This window comes from Lagenorhynchus albirostris, chromosome 18, assembly GCF_949774975.1.
Source record: "Lagenorhynchus albirostris chromosome 18, mLagAlb1.1, whole genome shotgun sequence".
In the NCBI taxonomy this organism is placed as follows: domain Eukaryota; kingdom Metazoa; phylum Chordata; class Mammalia; order Artiodactyla; family Delphinidae; genus Lagenorhynchus; species Lagenorhynchus albirostris.
The window spans coordinates 16,482,618-16,504,172 of NC_083112.1; the positions used below are offsets into that span (position 1 = coordinate 16,482,618).

General features: G+C 45.2%; 1 protein-coding gene across 2 annotated transcripts in view; it reads right to left on the reverse strand.

The window, feature by feature from the left end:
• FAM124A (family with sequence similarity 124 member A) overlaps window positions 1-21,312 on the reverse strand; it is a 107,778-nt gene extending 86,466 nt beyond the window's left edge. For both annotated transcript variants that reach the window (XM_060129251.1, XM_060129253.1), the window contains exons 1-2: window positions 21,127-21,312; window positions 12,836-12,867 (exon numbers count right to left, since the gene is read on the reverse strand). In XM_060129251.1, coding sequence (XP_059985234.1) covers window positions 12,836-12,867; window positions 21,127-21,191 — 97 coding nt within the window. In that variant the 5' untranslated portion in view covers window positions 21,192-21,312. The remainder of the gene's footprint in view (window positions 1-12,835; window positions 12,868-21,126) is intronic.
• Window positions 21,313-21,555: the final 243 nt, after the last annotated feature.

The following is a 21,555-nucleotide window of genomic DNA, read 5'->3' on the forward strand; positions in this document are numbered from 1 at the left end:
GTCAGAAAGCAGGAGGGAAAGAAGCTCCAGAATGACAATGAATATAAAACCTGCTACGTTAAAGTGGCACAGGGGGCCAACCTCCCCACATCAAGCTGCTTGGTCTTCCCAGAATGCCTGAAATAAAAGCTCCCAGAAAGGGGTTTCCAAATTCCTTCCTGGGAGAGTCTATTCATCCGGAATATAATGAATAACCTGCCTTCAGTTTTTTTGGGTTTTTTTTTCACAGTTATTTTTACAGTCGGTTCTTGGAACCTCTGAACTAATTAAAAAGTTGAAGCAATCCCCTTTGTCCCTGACAACACTTAAAGTCTAAGACATTCTCAATTCTCAGTAATTTTGGTTGGCCTGTAACTTTGAGCTATGAAAGGGGCAAGGCTGGTCCCAGTGCCAGCCCCAGACTGCAGTCAAAATGAGACGCAGGGTTGGGAATAGTGGCAATCTGGTGGCAATGAGGTGACATGCAGAGTATTTAATATAGGGGATCCAAAATGCGTCCATAATATAGATAAAATGCATCTCCTCCTTCAGCCTGAATTCACAGAACTTTCCTGTAACTGAAGAATGGAATATAGGCTGAAGAGACTAAGCCAAAAACTCTCTTTTCCTTTGACAGAGGAGAACACTATGGCATCTTTCTGATCCTTAGGCCCTCTCAAGGTTTTGTAAGAAGTACGGCTTTACCATCCCTGTAGTTATTTGACGGCTCTCAATTTTCATCACCTAGTACAGAAACAATGTCAGGAATCTGGATGTGAGAGGCTTATTCTTGAACTCCCTCTAAAACTATTAAGGGGGCTTCCCTGGTGGCGCAGTGGTTGAGAGTCCGCCTGCCGATGCAGGGGACACGGGTTCGTGCCCCGGTCCGGGAGGATCCCACATGCCGCGGAGCGGCTGGGCCCGTGAGCCATGGCCGCTGAGCCTGCGCGTCCGGAGCCTGTGCTCCGCAGCGGGAGAGGCCACAACAGTGAGAGGTCCGCGTACCGCAAAAAAAAAAAAAAAAAAAGAAAATTAAGAAAGGATTGATATAGAAAGTAAGGCAGATGCTTTAGACACCCTGCATGTTTCTCCACTTGGAAATGTGACATCAACTTGACTTTAAATGTATTTCTAAACTTTGTTGTGGAACAAACCTGCAGATGGGAAGAAGAGGGGGAAGGAAAGGCCAGACACCAACCAGAGAGGAAATAACAAAGTCACTTTAAATTCTGACACTGCTTGACATTGATTCTGGAAGAGGCCCGGGAAGTTGATATGTAATTGGTCTGAGAAGGTTTAATTCAGCTAGAAACACTTAAATATATCTGGCATAGTTATCTAAGTCCTGAGGACTATAATGACTTTGCAGTTTTATGAGAAGGTAAGACAGGTCTGACGCACCAGTCCCCAGAGCTTAACAATGTACTAGACCCCTTGTGTATAAAAAGTTATATGGTTCAGATGACTGACAAGACTCTATTTGTGCCAATCTCTGCTGTATGGCAAAGTGCCTCAGTTATACACATATAGACATTTTTTTAAATATTCTTTTCCATTATGGTTTATCCCAGGATACTGAATATAGTTCCCTGTGCTATACAGTAGGACCTTGTTGTTTATCCATCCTATATATAATAGTTTACATCTGCTAATCCTAAACTCCCAGCCCTTCCCTTCCCCACTGCCCTCCCCCTGGGCAACCACAAGTCTGATTTCTATGTCTGTGAGTCTGTTTCTGTTTTGTAGATAGGGTCATTTGTGTCTTATTTTAGATTCCACATATAAGTGATATTGTATGGTATTTGTCTTTCTCTGTCTGACTTACTTCACTTAGTATGATAATCTCTAGGTCCATCCATGTTGCTGCAAATGGCATTATTTCATTCTATTTTACAGCTGAGTAGTATTCCACTGTATATATGTACCACATCTTCTTTGTCCTTTCCTGTCAATGGACATTTAGGATGCTTCCATGTTTTGGCTATTGTGAATAGTGCTGCTATGAACATAGGGGTGCATGTATCTTTTTGAATTATAGTTTTGGCTGGGTAAATGCCCAGGAGTGGGATTGCTGGATCGTATGGTAATTCTGTTTTCAGTTTTCTGAGGAACCTCCACAGTTTTCCAAAGTGGATGTACAAATTTACATTCCCACCAACAGTGCAAGAGGGTTCCCTTTTCTCCACACCCTCTCCAGCATTTATTGTTTGTAGACTTTTTAATGACGGCCGTTCTGACCGGTGTGAGGTGATACCTCATGATAGTTTTTCATTTGCATTTCTCTAATGATTAGTGATGTTGAGCATCTTTCCATGTGTCTACTGGCCATTGTAAATCAACTCTATTTCAATAAAAAATAAATTAAAAAAGAGAGAGACTCTAGTATTTTACACAGAATCCATTCTTCTCCTCAGTAACTGCCATTCTTTCTAAACCACATTGTATCGTGCCATTTCCATCGGTGCCACAGTCACCCTGAGATTGCCAGGACCTCAATGAAATTCTGTAGATTTGGAGATGAGGCAGCAGGGCTTGCAAACAACAGGGTTAGAATATTCATCTTGTTTTAAGAAGTAAGGTACATCTATCAAAGCCAAGCAGACAAAAGAGGCGGTGTTCACCAAACCTGTCCCGAGGCTTTGTTCATCAGGACGGCTCAGCCTTACGCGAGAGCTAGCGGGACGAATCCTCACAACTATAGTAACTAAGATTTATTTTATAAAGGGATTTGTCCGGCAGGATGTTGAGAAATGAGATGAACCATGATTAGCTTTACAAGTGTTCCAGGAAAAAACACTATGGACATGCTTATAAAATATATCATGGATGGGCATTGAAAAATCAGTGATAAAATGTGGCCTTGCTTCTGCTCATGATCAAACTAGCAATGTGGGAAACGGAGGCTGTGGACTCTTTTTTTTTTGGCTTAAAATTCAGTGAAATATTCAAATGCTTTGCTAACTTGAATAGGATACTGATGTATCCCTGGGCCTTGTTTCCAAGTTTCCTCAGAAAAATAGGTACCTTACATCCCATTTGAAGAACGAGCTTCCTGGGCATGACTAGAAAATTAAAGATGGGGGAGGCATTTAGTCCAGCCCCTCATGTTACAGATGAGGTCAGACGACTTGACCAAGTCGACCCGTTAGTCAACGGCAGGTCTAGAAGAGAACAAACATCTCCCAACTCCCAATTTGGGGCTCCCCCTAGCTCTGAAGTGCTTACTCCTGCTAATGGCCCCAAGGACTGCAAAGCAGGAGGAGACAGGGTCCGTTCCAGAGATCACAACCTAACTGAGAAAGTAAGATGCTCACACGTGAGAAATAGAAGAGAAACACAAAATGGGAGATGGTAGGTTCTGAATGACGTAGGGGATGAATTTCAGAGATAATAACCAAAGTTTCCCTCTCCCACACTTTTCTTATTGCTTGCGGCCCTCCACCTGCAGAGTCTGGGCTGTTCATTGCTTCAGGGCAGGTGGGGGCAGATGGACCCACCATTCATCAAGTTTCTGAATTTAGACTGTTTTCAGCTCACAGCAGAGGAAACAGTCTGGAAGGACAAGGCTCTTCTCTACTGCAAGGACTGAGGTTTCGGAGACAGAAGAGGCCTTCTGAGCTGAGAAAGGCTAAAAACCTAGGGCAGGGTGTTTACCCCGTGAACTGGACTCTGCAGAAGAATGTGTGATGCTGCAGGGGCGGCTTTTCCGCCTCAGCAGACGTCCGGTTTGGGCTTCTGGGGGGAGGAAGAAGACTGGAAGAGACCTGACCAAAGCCTGGATGCCAGAAGGTTTCTGAGGGTCACGTACTGAACTCCTGGGCTGAGCCCTGCAGGGCAGAGCAGACCTGTACCTTCCCTTGCCAGGGGCTGAGGTGGTGGCTCAAGAGCTAAGTTCAGCTCGATTACAGAGAAATACAACACACAGTTCCACTCCTACACCTGAGCAGGTGACTGTGAAAATGCATACTCACTGAAACAGGAGGTTCCTACACAGTTCTCAGGAGACAGCATCCAACTGACGGTGAGCCTCTAAACACGCCAGCTCATAGAAAGATCTCCAACTTCTGAGTCTAGATTGTCTGTGACCCACACATTTCAGCCTATGCTCAAGCCTGAGGCAATGAAATATTAAAGATGGACTCACAGAGGAAGTCCAGTTCTCCCCGCAATAAAGGAAAGACTTCTCACAACTATTCTTGTTACAAAGAAGGAAAGATAAGTCTTCCAGGCACTGGTTGCACAGCTCAGCATCAGTACCTTTTGGTACCAATAATAATGTCAGAAGATGTCAGGGTGAGATAAAAATAAAAGGGGAAGTGAGAGCAGATGGAATGTACCTTCCCTTCCATAACCAGTGTGTTGTACAAAATTTAAAAGTTTAACAAATGAGGATGAAGGAGAGAAGGTTTACAAAGAAAGGAGGGAGGGCTGATGGGATCCTCTTCGCTTTCCTAGTCAGTTCTGAATATTGTTAACGTTTAGTGGATATGACCTGGCTTTTTGCACAACCTTCCCTGAATACTTCCAACTTGTCTTCCCCTCAAAGGTTAATAGCAACAATACTGATGTTGAATAAAGATGGAAATTTTCTACTGGAAGCGAAATACTTTCCATGAAGCCTGTGCAGTGCACGGATGGTTTGGAGGCACTGTTATTGCTGCCTGAGGTTGGAGCGGGCATGTAATCAATACTATACTTTTAATGAGAGCCACAGAACAGACTTCAGCCTGTGGGTCTCCAAAAGCTGAGAGTCTCCCTGTTTACAATCTGCTCTTCAGAGCACTTCTGCCCATTGTTACTGTGTGTGTATCCATCCATACAGTTTTAGTTTATAAAAATCCCAATTTTTATAAGACACTGGCACTCTCATTCATGCCAGTGGGGGAGTGAAATGAGCTGGCAATAGGGATGATAAGCTTTAAAGAGTAAGTACGCTTTTCACCTTGGCAATTCCACTCGTAGGAATTTATACTAAGGAAATAATGAAGGATATGCACAAAGATATAGTATAAAATGCTGATTATAATAGTGAAAAAGTGAATAGAACCTACAGGACCAACAATAGGGCACTGGTGAACAAAGTATGGTGCAGAAAGAAATACAATGGAATCCTGTATAGACAGTCAAACTATTACAGAAGTAAGTTTACTGGTATATAAAGAACTTTACAATATGCTTAGTGAGAAAATTAGACCATAAAACTATCCAATATAATTTTTGGTAATAATGCACACATATATAGGAATATAGATGCTCAGAAAGAAATCTATAAAGGCAGACACCAAATTACAGCTTGTTTCTGGATGGCTGCTTTCTGAGTTTTCTTCCTTTTGCTAATCTGTATTTTCTGATTTTTCTACAAGGACTATGTATTATTTGGATATAATTATTTTAAAACTGGGAAAAGCACCTGGCATGTCAGGAGAATGCGTAGTAGCAGCTACTCACTCTTGTTCCCTCTCGTGGGATAGGGGTCCTGACAACCCCGGTAGGACAGATGTCCCTGAAGTGTCACTTCAGCCTCTCGGGGGAAATGTGATCATGAGAAGCCTGCCTCCATTTTTCTTTCATATCCTGGCTAGAAATTGACACCCTATCTGTAATTGAAATCACAGAATTAAAACTTATCTTTGAAGCCAAAAGGACTACATAATCATTTTTTTCAGAAATGGATGTTTGTGTAACAGAGCATCAGAGGAGCTGTCCGTGTGGGATATTGTCCTCAGCCTTTGATTTCCTGTTGAGTATCTTTGGTTATTGCTTTTTTCTTATCAACTGTCAACTAGTAATATTGTCTAGTTTTCCAGGTTCCCACTCATAGGACTCTGAATATATAGACCCCATACCATCAAATAACATTGTAAGTGCACCCACTCTTTCACCTCCAGTAGTTTCATTCATCTCAGGTATCGTTTGCTAATTTCATGATTATGTAGATAAGGCTGCCACCTTATCTACATAATCAAAAAAACCCCAAACAAACAAATACCTCTAGCCTGCCGTATAAAGAACAAGTCCCGTGTTTTAAAATAAACTACTCTTAGAGGAGGAACACAATTTTCTTTTAAATTATCAATAAAATAACTTAAATATTAAGTGAATAATTTTATCTAGACGTTATACAAATCCTAGAACCTACAGATTATACCATTAAAAATTAGCCTCTGAAAGTAAGAAACTTGGATAAATCACATCCATCATGGATGATTTAAGAGCAATCTTATTTCCTGGGGAGATGGGCTAGATCAGTGTTCGGTAAAATTTCCGTACAAACAACTCACATGACTCAGGAAGTCAGAAATGGGATTCTGCATTTCTAACAAGTTTCAGGGTGATGCTGTGGTCTGTGGACCACACTCTGAGTAGCAAGTTTTCCAGTTTGGTGATTTTATGTGCTCTGCCAGGCCAAGAATATCCTGTCTGGGCAGCTGACAAAATGTGGAAGGAGCAAATACCCCAACCTGCACCAGCTGGCCTTCTGTGGCTCTCAGCTTCTGCTAAGCCCCCACCTGAGTGGCTGCAAGGTCCATACCTGTCAAAAACGACACTTCCAGGACTGTGGCCTTTTTATTAGTGTTACCTACAAGCTCCATGTTAAATGGCTCCAGCCCTAAGAGAAAGGTCCAGGAACATAAGAAGTGTCTCAAACATGAAGCCACAGTTGTCCCAGAAAGCCTCAATGCCTGGGGGCATGGAAGAGCCACCAGCACCAGGCCCTTCTCCACAGGCAGGAGAGCCAGTTCCTAACTGGAGTGAGGCCAGTGCATTCCCAGGAGGACAGAGGAAGCCTTAAGGGCTCTTTCCCACATAGCTACAGGAGCTGGAGCTGTCAGTGGCCCAGATGCCCCATGCTAGGGAACGCGATAGGTACTTCTGAGTAAAAGCTTTAATCTCACAGTCACTTTGGAAGGCAGAGCCACAAGCAGGACAGACCAGACAAGAAAATCAGATTGATCTGTCCCACGTGCACAACATCTTAATGGTTTCCGATTGGTCTCTGCAGTCATCGCCACACATCAGGAAGCACTGTGTCATCAGTGATACAATCGTCCAGCACAAGGCCACTCACGGAGAGCCCGTCTAGGGCTGTGGAGTCATTCCAGCTGTGCAGCAGCTCACTCTGAACCTCCATGAGAACAGCTCTGCACATGAACATGACTGTTGGGACAGAATAGGGTCTCAACCAGAATAAAAATGAGAGTAGTTCTTGTTTGGGGTTCATTTGCTGGAAGTTGCACACTCAAGACCTCCTGGCACACAAAACCCTGACTTATCCTCCACTGAAAATATGTACACATGTTCCCGATGCATTGATTCGTTTTATGTCAACTGTTGGGTTTACAACAGTTATTAATACTAGTGACACTGCATATTAGTAAGTCAATCAAACAGTGTCACTAATATTAGTAAGCCCTTTGGAATCAGAGGAAGTAGAAAATCAGTGAAAGTAGTGATGGACGTGAACTGAGATACTTAAAATACCTGGCAGGCTGGTCTCTGATGATTGTGTTACCATCTATAACTAACTTCGTCTGAAAGGCGATATTCTAAATTAGAGGAAATCGGTGACTTTTCTTTGGGTGCCTTTACTGCAATAGGAGTGTGAAGCTGGGGATGGACTAGGTGGATTTTTTAGTCTTTTGGCAAACCTGTGCATATTGCCAACTCCAAACTGATCACAAAATTAAGCCACTTCATTGGCTGAAGTTGTTCTCCGTAAGGATTAATGAATAGATTTGAGTTCTGCCTAGATCTTGTGGAATGAGATTCTGAAAGCTATGTGTTCTGAAAGTCATAATGGAGAAAAGTATTGTACACAGAAGAAAAAAAAGAAAACTACGGCACTGACAAATGGATCACAGTGAAATTGGCTCGCACCACCTCTTCCAAGATACTGATCTTCCTTTTTTGGATGTATGTGATAAAAACTGGCTCTAAAGTGAGCAAATTCTTTCAATAAGTTATCGTCTCCCCTAACAGAAAGAAAATAACGAATATTTCATATCCCAAGCCTGGACTGAGCTCTTGGATACGGAGACGCAGATCATATATGTTCAAATGTCCCCTGTCACTGATGAGTTCGACAGCGCGGGCAATTGTATCTTTTCAAGGTGTTGCTGCTTTGAAAGCTCCTTACATTGTTAATTAAATCACAATGGTCTTATCTTTCCCTGCACGCTGACGGGACCCACAGATGTGGCCAGAGACAAAATCGAAACGTATGATGCTTCGGTATCCTGAAACAGCAAGGAAACGATGACACCACTGAGAAATGAAAGGGAAAAGACAGCATTTAGCAAGATGCGCGCGTGAGAAAAGGCAACCTCAGGAAGGGACGGTGTGTCATCCTGTCAGAGCAGCAAGGCAGACTTGACAAGCCCCATGGTGGCTCTAGACCAGCTACAGTGCCTTGCAATGAACCGAAACACCCCAATTTTCCTATTTAAAAAACACCTGCAATCCACCTGACCCTTTTTCCTGGACACCAGTGTGTGTCCAGAGGCCCCCGGCACCAGCTGGACCTCTGTAAGGCCGCCCTCAAGGGCAGGTCATAGACGTGGCAGCCCCAGGAAAGCTGAGGGGACAGAAGTCCATGGGACCAATAGCCTGTAGAAGCTCGGGGCCAGCAGGGAGAGTGTAGGCAGCAAACAGGGAAGCTACCTGAGTCACTGGAAGGACAGAGCAGGAAGTCAGGGAAAGAAAGTTAGGGAAGAAATCGTAGGGCAGGAATCTGAGGCCTGGAGGAGGGAGGTGAAGACAGATTCGGTGACTCCCGCCCACCCATGACATGTGCCTTTTTTCTACAGCTTGCTACATGCTCCAGGGCTCAAATGAGGAGAACGCACTGCTCATGGCCATTTCTCCATAATTTCAGACACACAGAATTCCTCAGGGCATTGCCAAGAGCCCTCTGTATCATTTCAACTGACTTTTTATCACGTGTGCTCTGAAAAGCCTGAAGGGGCACAAAACTGCAAGGCAGTCCTGCCGTCACTGGCAGGTGAAGAGTTGACGACTCTACTTGAGGTTCAAGAAGGAACAGTCTTAGAGCACAATTAGTAGGGCAACTAGAGAAGAGGCTCTTGGAGAAGAGTCTCAAACAGAGAGAACTAGTTAATTCTTTGACTGCCTCCTACCGGCATTATCCTGGGGCTAGAGACCCGCAAGAAATGGTATACTGTTCTGAAAATATCATTTTTTCAGCTCCCAGCATCTTCTAGGAGGAATTCTCCAAGTATCATTATTCAACCACATTTCAACCACACACGAGAATTTCATTAGCATTACGTAGCACAGTTGATGTTTTTCCCCCAGCATAATTATTGTTTTTCTTTTATTCTGTTTATAAAATTCCCCCTTTCTATTTAAATCGCTTAAGAATGCAAATTGTACACAGTGGCTTGATGATCTTCTAACCAGGTTGCTGGAAAAAACAACCTAAAATTCTGAGAGTATAAATTAAATTCAGCTTCCTAAGGAAGTATTAGGCTTTACTGAGATCTCCTGAGTGCTAAGAGTGGGCTTAGTTTTGCAGAAAACACAAAGAAAGAGCCTTTCTGCCCATCAATCTAAAAAATACAAACGGACAAGTCGCAATTAGAAAAAATTCACCCACATAAAACCAAAACATCCATTAAAGAAGCCCCCCTCAGCCACTCCCCTGAATTGAAAGTGACACTGGACACAGTCAACAGAAATGCGATTCTTTCACCCAAGAGGTCGAGGAGAAGCAGGAAGCCCAATGATCTCATGGCGCCCCCCTTCCACTTACTTGAGGGGAGGGGGGATAAAAAGCAGCAGCTGCCCCTCACCACAAGGTCTCTACCGCCACCGACTTATGGGCAGCTCACAATACAGAAACTCAAACTGATTCTGAACAGCCCTCACTTGAGGGTTAATGCTACGGGCCACTAGAGAGAATGCCCATCCTCTGGACTCTTACTCTGGGATCAAGGAGAAAGATACAGTGTCCTTGATTCTTCACTACTTTCCTCCCTCCCTTCTCCTCTCTTTTTAGAGGAGTTTCTAAGACAGTCACAGCTGAGCATCCCAGAGCTCCTGGAGAGGTCCTTAGAGGTCATTCAGCCCAACTTCCTCATTCCAAAGAGGCGGAAACTGAGGCTCACAGAGTGTAAATGACTTGCCCGAGAGCATACACCTAATGTATGGTGGAACCTGGACTGGGGCCTAGGACACCTGAACCCCACACCACTGCTCTGGTACTTTGTCTTAGGGATGACCTTTCTTCTTCTGCCATCAGGGGCAGGCAGTGTGAAGAAGCAGTCCCTGCATTCCAAGAAGAAAACCGGCAACTAAATAGAGTGGTGTTCTTGCAGGAAGCTCTGCTGACAGTCCCGGTAACGACAGAAACCAACTGTGGACAGACGGAGTCTAAGCCCAGCTCTCCCCAAGGAAGCACTCAGGCCTCTGTGAACTCAGGAACAGACAGGTAAAGGGGCATCAGGTGAATGTGCGGGAAGAACCACTTGCACACACAGAAAAGGCCATTTCCTAAAAGTAAATGGTAACCAATGCTCAAATCCCAATCAGGAGTCAGGAATCATTCAGAAACAAGCCATTCAGTGGCGAGAGGCTGACAGACCGCAGGACAATGACCATGAGGCGCCAGAGCTGCTTCCAGGACCAAAATGTGGGAACTGGGACCGACGGGTCAGCCCTCTGGGCCCGTGGTCACACAGAAGGTGCTGGCACCGAGTTGGCTGTGACAGGGAGAGTGAGCCTGGAACTGCACCATTCAGGAGAAACAGCAAACTTCTACTCAGTCCTCTGAGTGATCATCTAGCTTGTGGGGAAATGCTCTTTTTAACATCTACTTGGAAAATACTTTTTATTATTGCAGCACTGTTGAACCTATGTGTTAAAGGACAGATTTAAGACTCTAGATTTAATACTCTCTTTTTCTTTTCAGAAAGGGTCCACTCTGTTACGTTTAACTGAATGCATAAGGGCCCTTCTCCTGTGTATGGGTGCGGCCAGGATTGATGCTTCTGGCTGGAAGGAAAGGCAGTTCAGGCAACATAGAGAGCAAAGACAGCCAGAGGCCCACCAGTACCCTCCCCTCCCCTCTTCTTCCTGCCCAGAACAAGGATGTGATGGCTGTGGTAGAGGCAGCCATTCTGTAACTCTGAGGCAACCCTGAGGATGGAGGCCAAAACCTGAGGACTGCGTAGCACACCCACACTGCCTCCTCTGGACTTTTTTTTTTTTTTCCCATTAGAGGAAAACAAACCCTTACTTGAGTCATTTTTTTCTCTATTACTGGTAGTCAAATACATTTCCTAACTGAAATATGAAACGCATATACACCCTCACTCACCAAGAGGCCCCAACACTGAAGAATGAGGCAGGACTCGCCAAAAATTTAAAGAGAAAAGGAACAGCAATAAAAGGCTATCGATCCCAGTTGCACTAAGAGAAATTCCAACTGAGAGATCGCAATTAAAATAATGGAGAGGAAAACATCCCAAACCAAATTACCCATTTCGCTGACAAGAAAGGCGCTTTATTGTGACCCAGAGGACTGCTTTGGGAGCTACAAATTGAGCAAAGGACTTCAGGCAAGTATTTTATAAAAATCATTCTTAAAGAAATGTAGCCTCTGGGCAAAACTGAAAATGGCAGCAGAGAGAGAGAAAAGAGAGAAAAGAGAGAAAAGAGAGAAAAGAGAGAAAAGAGAGAAAAGAGAGAAAAGAGAGAAAAGAGAGAAAAGAGAGAAAAGAGAGAAAAGAGAGAAAAGAGAGAGAGAGAGAGAGCGCGCGCGAGCTTTCTCTGATTTTAGGAACGCAGAAGCTTCAGGGAGGAAATGCAAATCACTGGAGCATTATTCTCTAATTTATTACTAACGGTTCTTAATAACTAAGGGGCAATGCTGGGTCTCCAGTTGGCTGAAATGATCAGAAATTGCTCGCTGCAGTTATACTAACTAAATATAATTTGACACTAAATAACCATCCCAGATATACAGCTTTCCACACAGTCCCTCATTGCAAAGGAAAAACTAAGCCATAACATTAATAAACAGAATAATCCAATTAAGTGTCTTTCCATTTGGGAACTATTTAGAATTGAGAGCTTATCAGGATAGTGAGATAGGCCAAAACAATTCAGTGTTTACCGACTCAAAACATCAGGGCGTTTACTGTAAGAAAAATTTTTTGTTATTTTAAAATAAGTGTTTAATCAGTCTGAATGGCTCTGTAGTGATCTTCATCACTGTAAACTGTTCCTAGATATAACGCATAATTTCCCATAAATAGATTTACTCGTAATTTAATATTCAATACAAGCACCTTTTTCTATGCTCAGAGTATGTTTATAAACGTATTTTTTTTTTTTTTTTTTTTTACCATATATAATCATCATCTGTGGTATCTGCCTGCAAGTACAGAAATACACAGGAGGAAATCTGCCCAACAGAGGAACTGGGGCCACCTCATGATCCAATGAATGTACTCTGAGCTGTGAGCCCAAGGACAGCAGGTATTTGATACATGTTTGTTGAATGAATGAGTTACCTCAGCTTTGTCAGAGAAGGTATTTTCCAAGCATGCGGGTTAATAAAGCCTGGGCTAGTTCCTCCAGGCTGAATTTTCACAAGGAAAGTAGTGGCACGTCTAGCCCTCAAATCAAGGTACAATCACATTCTCCAGGAAAAGCCTCCACTTTTCTCTACTCCCCAGAGAAGCCTGTATCACATCCTTTGGCCAGGATACCTTCGGAGATTCTTTCTATTAAAGCAAGGGTTACATGGATGGCCTTCTCTACATACAGAGATGGGACTGACCCCCAGGGGGACTCTGAAGACAAAACTGAAGAACATTTAAGCCATACTTACTGCTGGTGGAGGACATGTGGCTGTAGTCAGACCTGAAACACAAAACCTTAGTATTAGTAGGATTAGACATTATTTTTCTCTCCAAGTGATCTCTTCAAAGTTGAATTTTAAACAGTCAGTGGTTAAGTAGCATTTAACTGATAAAGAAATGCCCCAAATTAAAAACTCTCATGCTGCGGACTGTTTTGTGCAGAATCAAGTTATGTCTGGATTTGAAAGCACAACTTTAAAGGCATTCTAGAAATCCGGGGTCCTTCATATGGGCTCTGTGAGTCTCCCAGATGGGAGACCAGATGGGTCCCGAACCATCTAAATTTACTGGCAAATTTTTGAGTGGAAGCTTATTTTCCCGGAGAGAACGCTCAAAGTTTTCAGCAGACTCTCAAAGGGGTTCATGACTCCCACAAAAGGTTAAACCACTGCAAAAGGTTAAACCCTTGAAATGTCAGCACCACCCCTCAGGGAAATGTTTCTTTGCTGATGTAAGCAGAGGCGAGGTGGACCCTGGGGAGAAGGAACCCTGGCTGGGAGGGCTTCCACATTCAAGGCCTGGCTGACCATCAGGTAACACACAAGCACAGTGATGGTTGATTTCAGTTCCATCTAGGAAGAAATCCTGCTAGATATTAGAGTAACAGGATGTGGGCCATGAGCTGGAAAGGGAAAAGGCAGGGTTAGGGCCGGGGTGAAATAAGCCATCAGTTTGTATGCTGAAAAATCAGCCGCTGGCATTCGGCCTCTGTGAGAATGGGAATGCGGCCAAGAACGTGTCTGCTTAATCTCTGCTAAGCTTCTGCTCCACTTGTGTGGCTCTTAAACCGTCCCTCTCTGGCAACGTACATGGTATAGAAGCTATTGGTTTTCTCCCCCACAGTGTCCCCAAGTCATTCTTGGTAGGAAATTAAGCTCTCAGGCATGGAGGAGTTTATTCTACCAAGGTGGTAGTTAGGGGACATAGTTATGCAAATAAAGTGGTTAATTATGTTTAATTTTATAGATATACACTCCTTTTATTTACTTAGTCTCAGGCTGCCTTTCTTGAATCATCCAATTTTTACTCCATTGAGTTTCTTACCACATTAAAAGGATATATACAAAACTTTTTTAAAAAGTCATGAAAAGCATGCCTCTCACTAATTCAAACAACCTACATCTCCCACACAAAATCATGCACTGACTTACTGCTAGAGGAACAAAATGGAAGAAAAACAGCATGTGATTTTCTCTTTTCAAATGAAATACTTTAGTTGTCACAGAGTCCCTGAATTTCAAAACTGGAAAGAATAACAACTACTCACATTTGCATATCCCTTTATATACTACAAACTGCCTCCACGGAGATCTCATCCAATTTTTTATATCATTGATTAGGAAACTAAAGTGATAGTATCTGTAAGGAGACCAGGAGGTGAGGCTTGAACTAGGCAGGTAGAGCGGTGGTAAGGAAGGAGTTAGAAGGGAGAAGGGATTGGATAGAGCCCGGAGACATGCTGGCTAAGGGAAAAGGGAGAGGAGATGGAGGGAGAGAAAATGAGAGAGGAGAGTCAGGGACCAAGCACATTCTGAAATGCAGGATTTGTAACCCCAGTGTTGGTGCGTTAAATTCTTTCTGGAACCAGGCAGGACAATACTTAGAAATGTAACTGTACATATATGCAGTGAAAACTCAACCAACATCCACTGTGGGAGATGCAACAGCAAAACAATTCCATTACAATATGATCATCCTAAGAAGGCCAGGCTTCAAAGAAATTGCATGACAATTCCAATAAAACATTCAGTAAGAATGTGCAATCGTATTTATTTTATTTTTAAAATTCTGTCAGTATTTTCAGCTAGGATCTTCCAAATACTCTTGAAGCATATGGGTTTCGCATATGCATACATTTTAAAGATCTGCATACAGATGGATACCTATGTAGAATGAAATTTACATTCGAAACATATTCCAAGAATCTTAAAGTGCAACGGGGGTATTTTAGGGCAGGTGCTGGCATAACGGATGCCCCTGCCACGAATCTCTCCATATTTCTCATGATGGAAAGCGCCGCCCAGGTCAGGCCTGCCAAATGGTCGGTCTTCTGTCACTCTCGCCCTGCTCCAATTCCTTCCTCATGCAGCAGCCAATCTTTGCAAGGCACAAATCTGATCATGTCCCTCTCTGGATGACGTTCAAGCTCGACAGTGCACAACAGCGCACCCCTCTTTCTATGACTGATGGCCTCTGCCCAGCTCTGTAGTCTCATCCATCACCCCAACTTCCACCCCTGCCCACCATCAAAACAGAAATCAAACAGAAAGAAAAGTCACCTAAAACTTCACATTACTCTCCAGCCTCTGGTCCTGGTGACGTAATTTGTACTCAGTTGCCGTAACGATGGAGATACAATTTTAAACTGCTCTTTTCACTAAACTCCATCATAAAATGCTGCTACATGGTTTCTGTAACTATAATTTTAGATAAGGTGATGTGCTATCATTTAGTCAACCATTTCCCTTTTGTTGGCTATACGATTGTTCCCGATTGTTCACTTCTGCAAAGCATATGGTGATGAGAAATTTATAAACACAGCTTGGTATTTAATTTCCTTGGAAAAATTATCATGATGGGGAATGGGGGCTGAGTCAAGGTATGAAGACTTTTATAGTTCTTAAAATACATTCCAAATAACCCCAAAAGGTTATTTACTAGAAATAGGGCTGGTGAAAGACAAGCTGTAAAGCTTGAAAAAACTGTATGCATAAATAGGTTCAAACAATTTCAGATACTGAGTATGGTTCTCCGGAGGGATGTGTACTCCCAGCTTTTTTGGGTAGGAGGAAGCAAGCTGCAGGGTACCTGTCTTGGGAATTTTGCTTATTGGTCTCACATCCTAAGAACTTATCCAGCTGGCTCTGAATGAGACATTCAGCTTTGCCAGAATGAAGCGTGCAAGGTGAATCCACAAATTTGAGGATGAAAAATTTGTGGACACATGATACAGATGAGCAGAATAATACAAGGATTATATATACTCACATGCCTGACACATATAGTAAACGCATTTTCAAACATCACATTTATTTAGTATCTGTGCCAATAATGAACAGAAAGTAGGATGTGGTCCCTTGACTGTACTTCAGTTATACGTATAGGGGTTAAATATAAAGGGGTCGGCACTCAAGATAGTTTTCCACCGTCAGCAGCCTACTTGCCAATTTTGATATTTATAGAAAATGGATACCTTCCTAAATTCTCTTTTCCAGGGAAATCCTGGGATAAGAACTGACCTTGGCATTTCAGTAAAACACCAGCTCACTGCACCACGGACCTCATCTGTTAACTCCCAGTCCATTGAATTAGACGCCATGGTAATTTAGAGCTATCTAGCTCCACCTTGAACGCAAAGACAACAGAGTACCTAATAGATCATCTTGTCTTCTATGCAACATTTCCCCATCTAAAATTCTTTAAGCCTGTCCCCTTTAAAAATGGATTCTACCTATTCCTTTCCATCCACCTGTTTATAAACTCTAGACCTGTGAATTGTTTATCACTGAAATCACAGTGACGCATCCGTTGGAGTTCACCCAAAGATAAAGAGCATGGTGTGACCCTATGTTTTCAGAAGCTCAGTGACAGCTGCCACAGACGTGGAGATCCACTAGTGCCAGGTCAAACTTCCGAATGAAAATAATCCATCAGCTATGGTTATATTTGAAAGACTGGCTTAGAGGCCAAATCTGGGAGACAGCACTAATGCAACACCCACTGGAAAACATTCATCTTAGCCTTTTGTTTGGGTTTACAAAACACTGCCTGTCCCTCTGTTAAGAGACTCTGTTTCTTAAGACAGTTGACCATGGTCAGTAGCCAACTTGCCAGTTTTTTCTAACAGCAAGTACATAGAAGCACAAGGCTTGTTTTCAAGTGGATCTGGAAAGTGGGCGTTTCAAAATGACATCAACCGCCACAGAAGAATGCTAGTTTGCGTTCAGTCTTAGCCTGTATTGCTGGGGGCGTCAGACAGCAAAGGTAGCATTTCGAGCAAAAGAAAACGTCTGAGCAGAAAACAAGAATTCCAGACCAAATAGCTCTTTGAAAGGCAACTTCACTAGGCAGGAGGTGTGCTGGAGACGCAAGCTGCGAGCTAGGCCACTAACTAGCCACGCGCCCTCTGAAACCTCCGTTTCCTCATCTTCAAAATAAAAATAATGATCAGATTGAGGCATGTGCTGTACCCTTTCAGATGTTCTGAACAGTAATCAAGTTGCTTAAGGCATTTAAAAGCATCAGAGCCTCTACTGTGATGCGTAACAAAGAACATATGGTCTTGAGTGCACCTGGAGATGTACATTTTTATTTATATAAAACTCCAAGTTTACCATTTGGAGTGTTTCATAAGAAATAATAAGGTACTGAGGGTTTACTTATGCCAGGCACTGTTCTCTGGGCTTTAAGTGTATAGACCCATTTAATCCTCACAACCACCCTATGAGGTGAGTACTAGTACTATCGTCATCCCCATCTTACAAAGGAGAAAGCTGAGGGCAGGGAGAGGGTAAGTAACTGGCTCAAGGTTCCACAATTCCTAGGTGGAGGAGCCAGAATTTGAACCCCAGCAGGCTGGCTCTGTGGACTGTAACTTTCAAAGGGATCAGCACAGTCTGTCTACTGGCAGCAGAATCCACGAAGGTTCTTGGAAGCACTTCCGATATGCTGCTGAAAGGACCAGTCATCAGCTCAAGCAACAGCCGCACATCTCCCTTGCTCCTATGTTCTGTTCACCCCAGCCTAGCAACAGTCCCTCTCCCCCAAACCCTGATGATCTCAACTACCCACTGTCTCTCTCCGCCTGCCCCCAGGTGGGTGAACACTGCTGCAGGAAAATCAATGGCAAAGTAGACTAGTACCTTCAGATGTAATCACTAATCTTGACTAGGGTCTCACTCACCATCGCCCGGAACAACAGTGTCAAGTCTCCATTCTCCTGGGGGACGGGGGGCTGCGTTTGCACTGAACGGAAACCCATCTTCCCTTCTCTCCCACTGGGTGCAACAGGGATGTCCCTCCTCTTTCCAAAGCCAATCTGTCCACGTGACCTGAAGTCCACCTACCTGCACATTTTCAGAAAGCTGACATTACAGATATCCGTTTTTCTCCTGCGTAGTTATCATTCCCCATTTACAGAATCCCTTCTGAGCATTTATTGCCCAATTCATGCCTACGTTTAAGAAATCCTTCCCTCATCCCACTCTCCCCTCCAGCTACTGTCACTTCTCACCCCTCCCTTTCCCAGACAAAGGGCTCCAGCCACCTCCTCCTCCACTACTCCTCTGCCTTTTCATCATCTCCCTTTAAAAAGAAGGGAGATGACTTCCTCATCCTGATTTGTTTCTCAACAGCACAGCTGATCTCTTTCCTTTCTTCCCTTGGCTTCTAGGATATCACCTTCTTCCTTTTTTCATTTCATGCCTAATTTTTCTCAGCCTCCTTTATCAGCTCACCCTCCTTTACCTGACATTTAAATGCTGTAGTTTTTCAAGGCTGGTCTTAAATAGTACCTGCTTCCCAGATTTGTTGAAGGATTAAATGAATTAATGAAACATGTTAAGTCTTAGAATGGTACCTGGCACATAGTAAACGCCAGGCTCGTGTCTGCTATGAACTTTAGTTGATCGAATCCACTCCTAGGGCTTCAACTGCCATTTTTAGCCTGCCGGTTCCCAACTGCAGTCCTCCTGTCTGACCTCCTCTCTAGGTAGATTACTCGACTGCTGACTCATCATCTTTACTTGGATGTCTCCCAATACTTCAAACCAGCATGATGAACATGAAACTTACACCCTGCCCAAACGTGGTTTGGAGGGGATCACAGGCTACTCTGAGAATCTGATGAAAAACAGTATCTTAGAAAACGTCACAAAGCCCATCATTCTGCATGCAACTTAAAGCAATTCATGCACCCAAATTAAGGCTCCCTGTCTGAGTGGATGTGTCACTTGAGCTGACTCTTGAAAGAAGAGTAGAGTTTCACCTGGCGGACAGGCGTGCCAGGTGGAGAAGGGCCTAGGGGCAAAGAGGGCGGCTTGACACAGGTGAGGAATTGGAAAAAACCCAGCTGATGTGGTTATATGCAGGGTGCAGGGACGAGCCTGCCAAGTGACAAGGCCAGAGAGAGAGAGGGGTGGGGACCCCACGAACACTGGGGCTTGTAGGCCATGCTAAACCCTTCGTGCTTTATAGATGACAGAACCACTAAAAGTTTGCAAGGCAGAGAGACATGATCCGATTTGCGTTTTTAAAAATAATGATAACACACACATATGGAGCAAGCTTTCTTCATGCTTTCTACACAATCTCGACAGGTAGCTGTATGGAAGCTGGAGAGGGTAAGAGGTGGCAAGCTCTGGAAAAGCAGGGAAACTGAACGGTTTTTTAATACGTAATCTCAGCTTTAAGGGATATATGAATATGCAGCAAATACAAGACTGAGAAGCATTCACTGAAACCATCTCATTTAAATGCACGCCACTTGACCTTTAGCTTAAGAATGCTACGGAAGCAATAAGAATTCTTCAAACAATTCTGTCCTGTTAACTTACACACTTAAGACAGAGACAGCGAGGCGTCAGCAGCTCAGCACGCCCCTCCCAGGAGCCCCGACAGCTGTCATGCTGTTCGTTGGGATCCTGGGGTGATGACACTCCTGGGTCAGGGCTTTCTCTCCATTTCTCCGAGAGAGCCCTGGCATAAAAGATCCGTTTCAGGTGAGCTCTGCACATTGAAAACCAATGGACCCGCCGGTGCTTTATTTAACCCAGCTGAAAATGACCCGATTACTTTTGTTTTGTTTCTTCTACTCATGTTCAGCTAACTGGGGCGGGGCGGGGGGTAGGTGGGGGAAGCCAAGGATCTTCAATTAAAGTTGATAAATGCCCCACATACAAAGCGTGGGAGAAAGCACAGGAGTTCAGTATTTGGAGTCAGGTTACAACACTGCAGTGTAACAGGGTTCTGTAGCGAACCATCAATGATCACAAGTGCGGATAACAGGGAAAGCCCATTGCAGGGTAATTGTTTGGGGGCAGTAAACTCCTGGATTTCGGTTCCAGTGGATAGAGGCTGTAAGGAAGGGTGGGGTTGGGCAGGCGGGGGGGGGGGCTGCCTAGGGAGCCTTTCTCCGGGTCAGGTGTGACCCTAGGTCTATTCTGGGCCTGGACTCTCTTCCTGTCCTCTCAGGGTTGCCAAATCCTTAGATCTATGTCTAAATCTCCCCAGCCTTCTTGGAATGAGGATTTCTGTGTTCTGGGCAGCTCCAGCCCTCCCCCTGGGTTACTGCAGATAGGCAAAGACACCCTTTCCTTCTGGGTCGGTACCCGCATCCTGGATGTAGCGCTGACTCTGCACCGGGAAGTCCTCTAGAGACAGGGGCTGGGCGGAAGGCTTTACAATGACGTTCGTCTCCTAAAAGACATTCAGTCTTTTGTCCCACTCAGGAAAACAGTGTTGCTCGGAGAGGGTTAATTAGTCTCCAAAGGTTTGGACTAATTGTTTGAGTCCGCCGAAGAGAAGAGGACATTTTTAAAAATAAGCAAGGCTAGATCATAGCACCATCTTCATCCCACCTGTGCCCAAGGCAAGCGGCTCCAGCTGGGACAGGTGCGCTCAGAAGTGAGGAAGCTCGGCGGGGCAGTGGAGGAGCTGGGGAGGGCGTCTTGGCAAGCACAATAAAGCCATAAAATGAAAAACGCCATCCTCTTAGAAGACTTCTGAAAGACTCTTAGGTCTCACGTGTCCTACCCGCTTTACCTTTTCTCCCCACCCCCAGACCCCCATCCTGGACTCCAGGGGGTTCCGGAGCAACAATAAGAAAGTCCTCGCGGAAGGTGGAAACAAGTGCAAGAGCATCCCTTGTCTCTCTAACGGTGATACCGGGGGACACTGCATTTGCCCGGCACTCCGCATCAGCTCAGTGATGACGGAGGGCAAGAGGGTTTGGGGTGGTGTGGGCTGCGTGGGGTTACTCTGAACCTTGAGTCCTTCCACTTTTCTGCCCTCCAGGGTGGGGCCCGCCCTGACCGGGGCAGCCACGGACCCCGCCGCTCTGCCCTCAGGGCCGGCCCAGCAGAGAGCGGGCTCGCCACAGCCCCTCCGGTTTCCCCAGGGGACCCGGCAGGAGAAACGGTCCCCGCAGCCGCGTCCCGCCGAAGCGACTCCGGCGCGGGGTCCAGGAAGGTCCTGGGCCGGGAGGAGCCGCCGCGCAACTCGGAGAGTGGCCCCCGCCCACTGCCCGGCCCGCGCCGCTCACCCTCCGGTCTCTGCTCCCGAGTCCACGCAGTCATCCTCCTCGCCGCTACCCGCCTTGGGGTCCATGGCGCGTTCCCCGCCGCGCTCCGCTCGCGGGCGCCGGCGTGACCCGGGACGCGCTCCCTCCGGGCCGCCCAGCGCAGCCCGGACCAGCCCGAGCTGGCTGGGCTCCCTCTGAGCGTCTCACGGCCCGGGATCCGGCAAACAACTCAGGAGCCACCCCGCGCCGCGCCCTCTCCTGGCCGCGCCCAGCCAGGCCCCCGGGGCTGCTCCCGCCCCGCCCCTCGCCGCTCGGCCGTGCAGGCGTGTGCGCGCGCAAGAGGGTGAGTGCACGGAGCGCGTGTGCGCGCGGGGGTGTGCACGTGAGCCAGGGTATGTGCGTACGCAAGAGGGCGTGTGCACGCGGTGTGAGCGCGCGCGGGGGGATGTG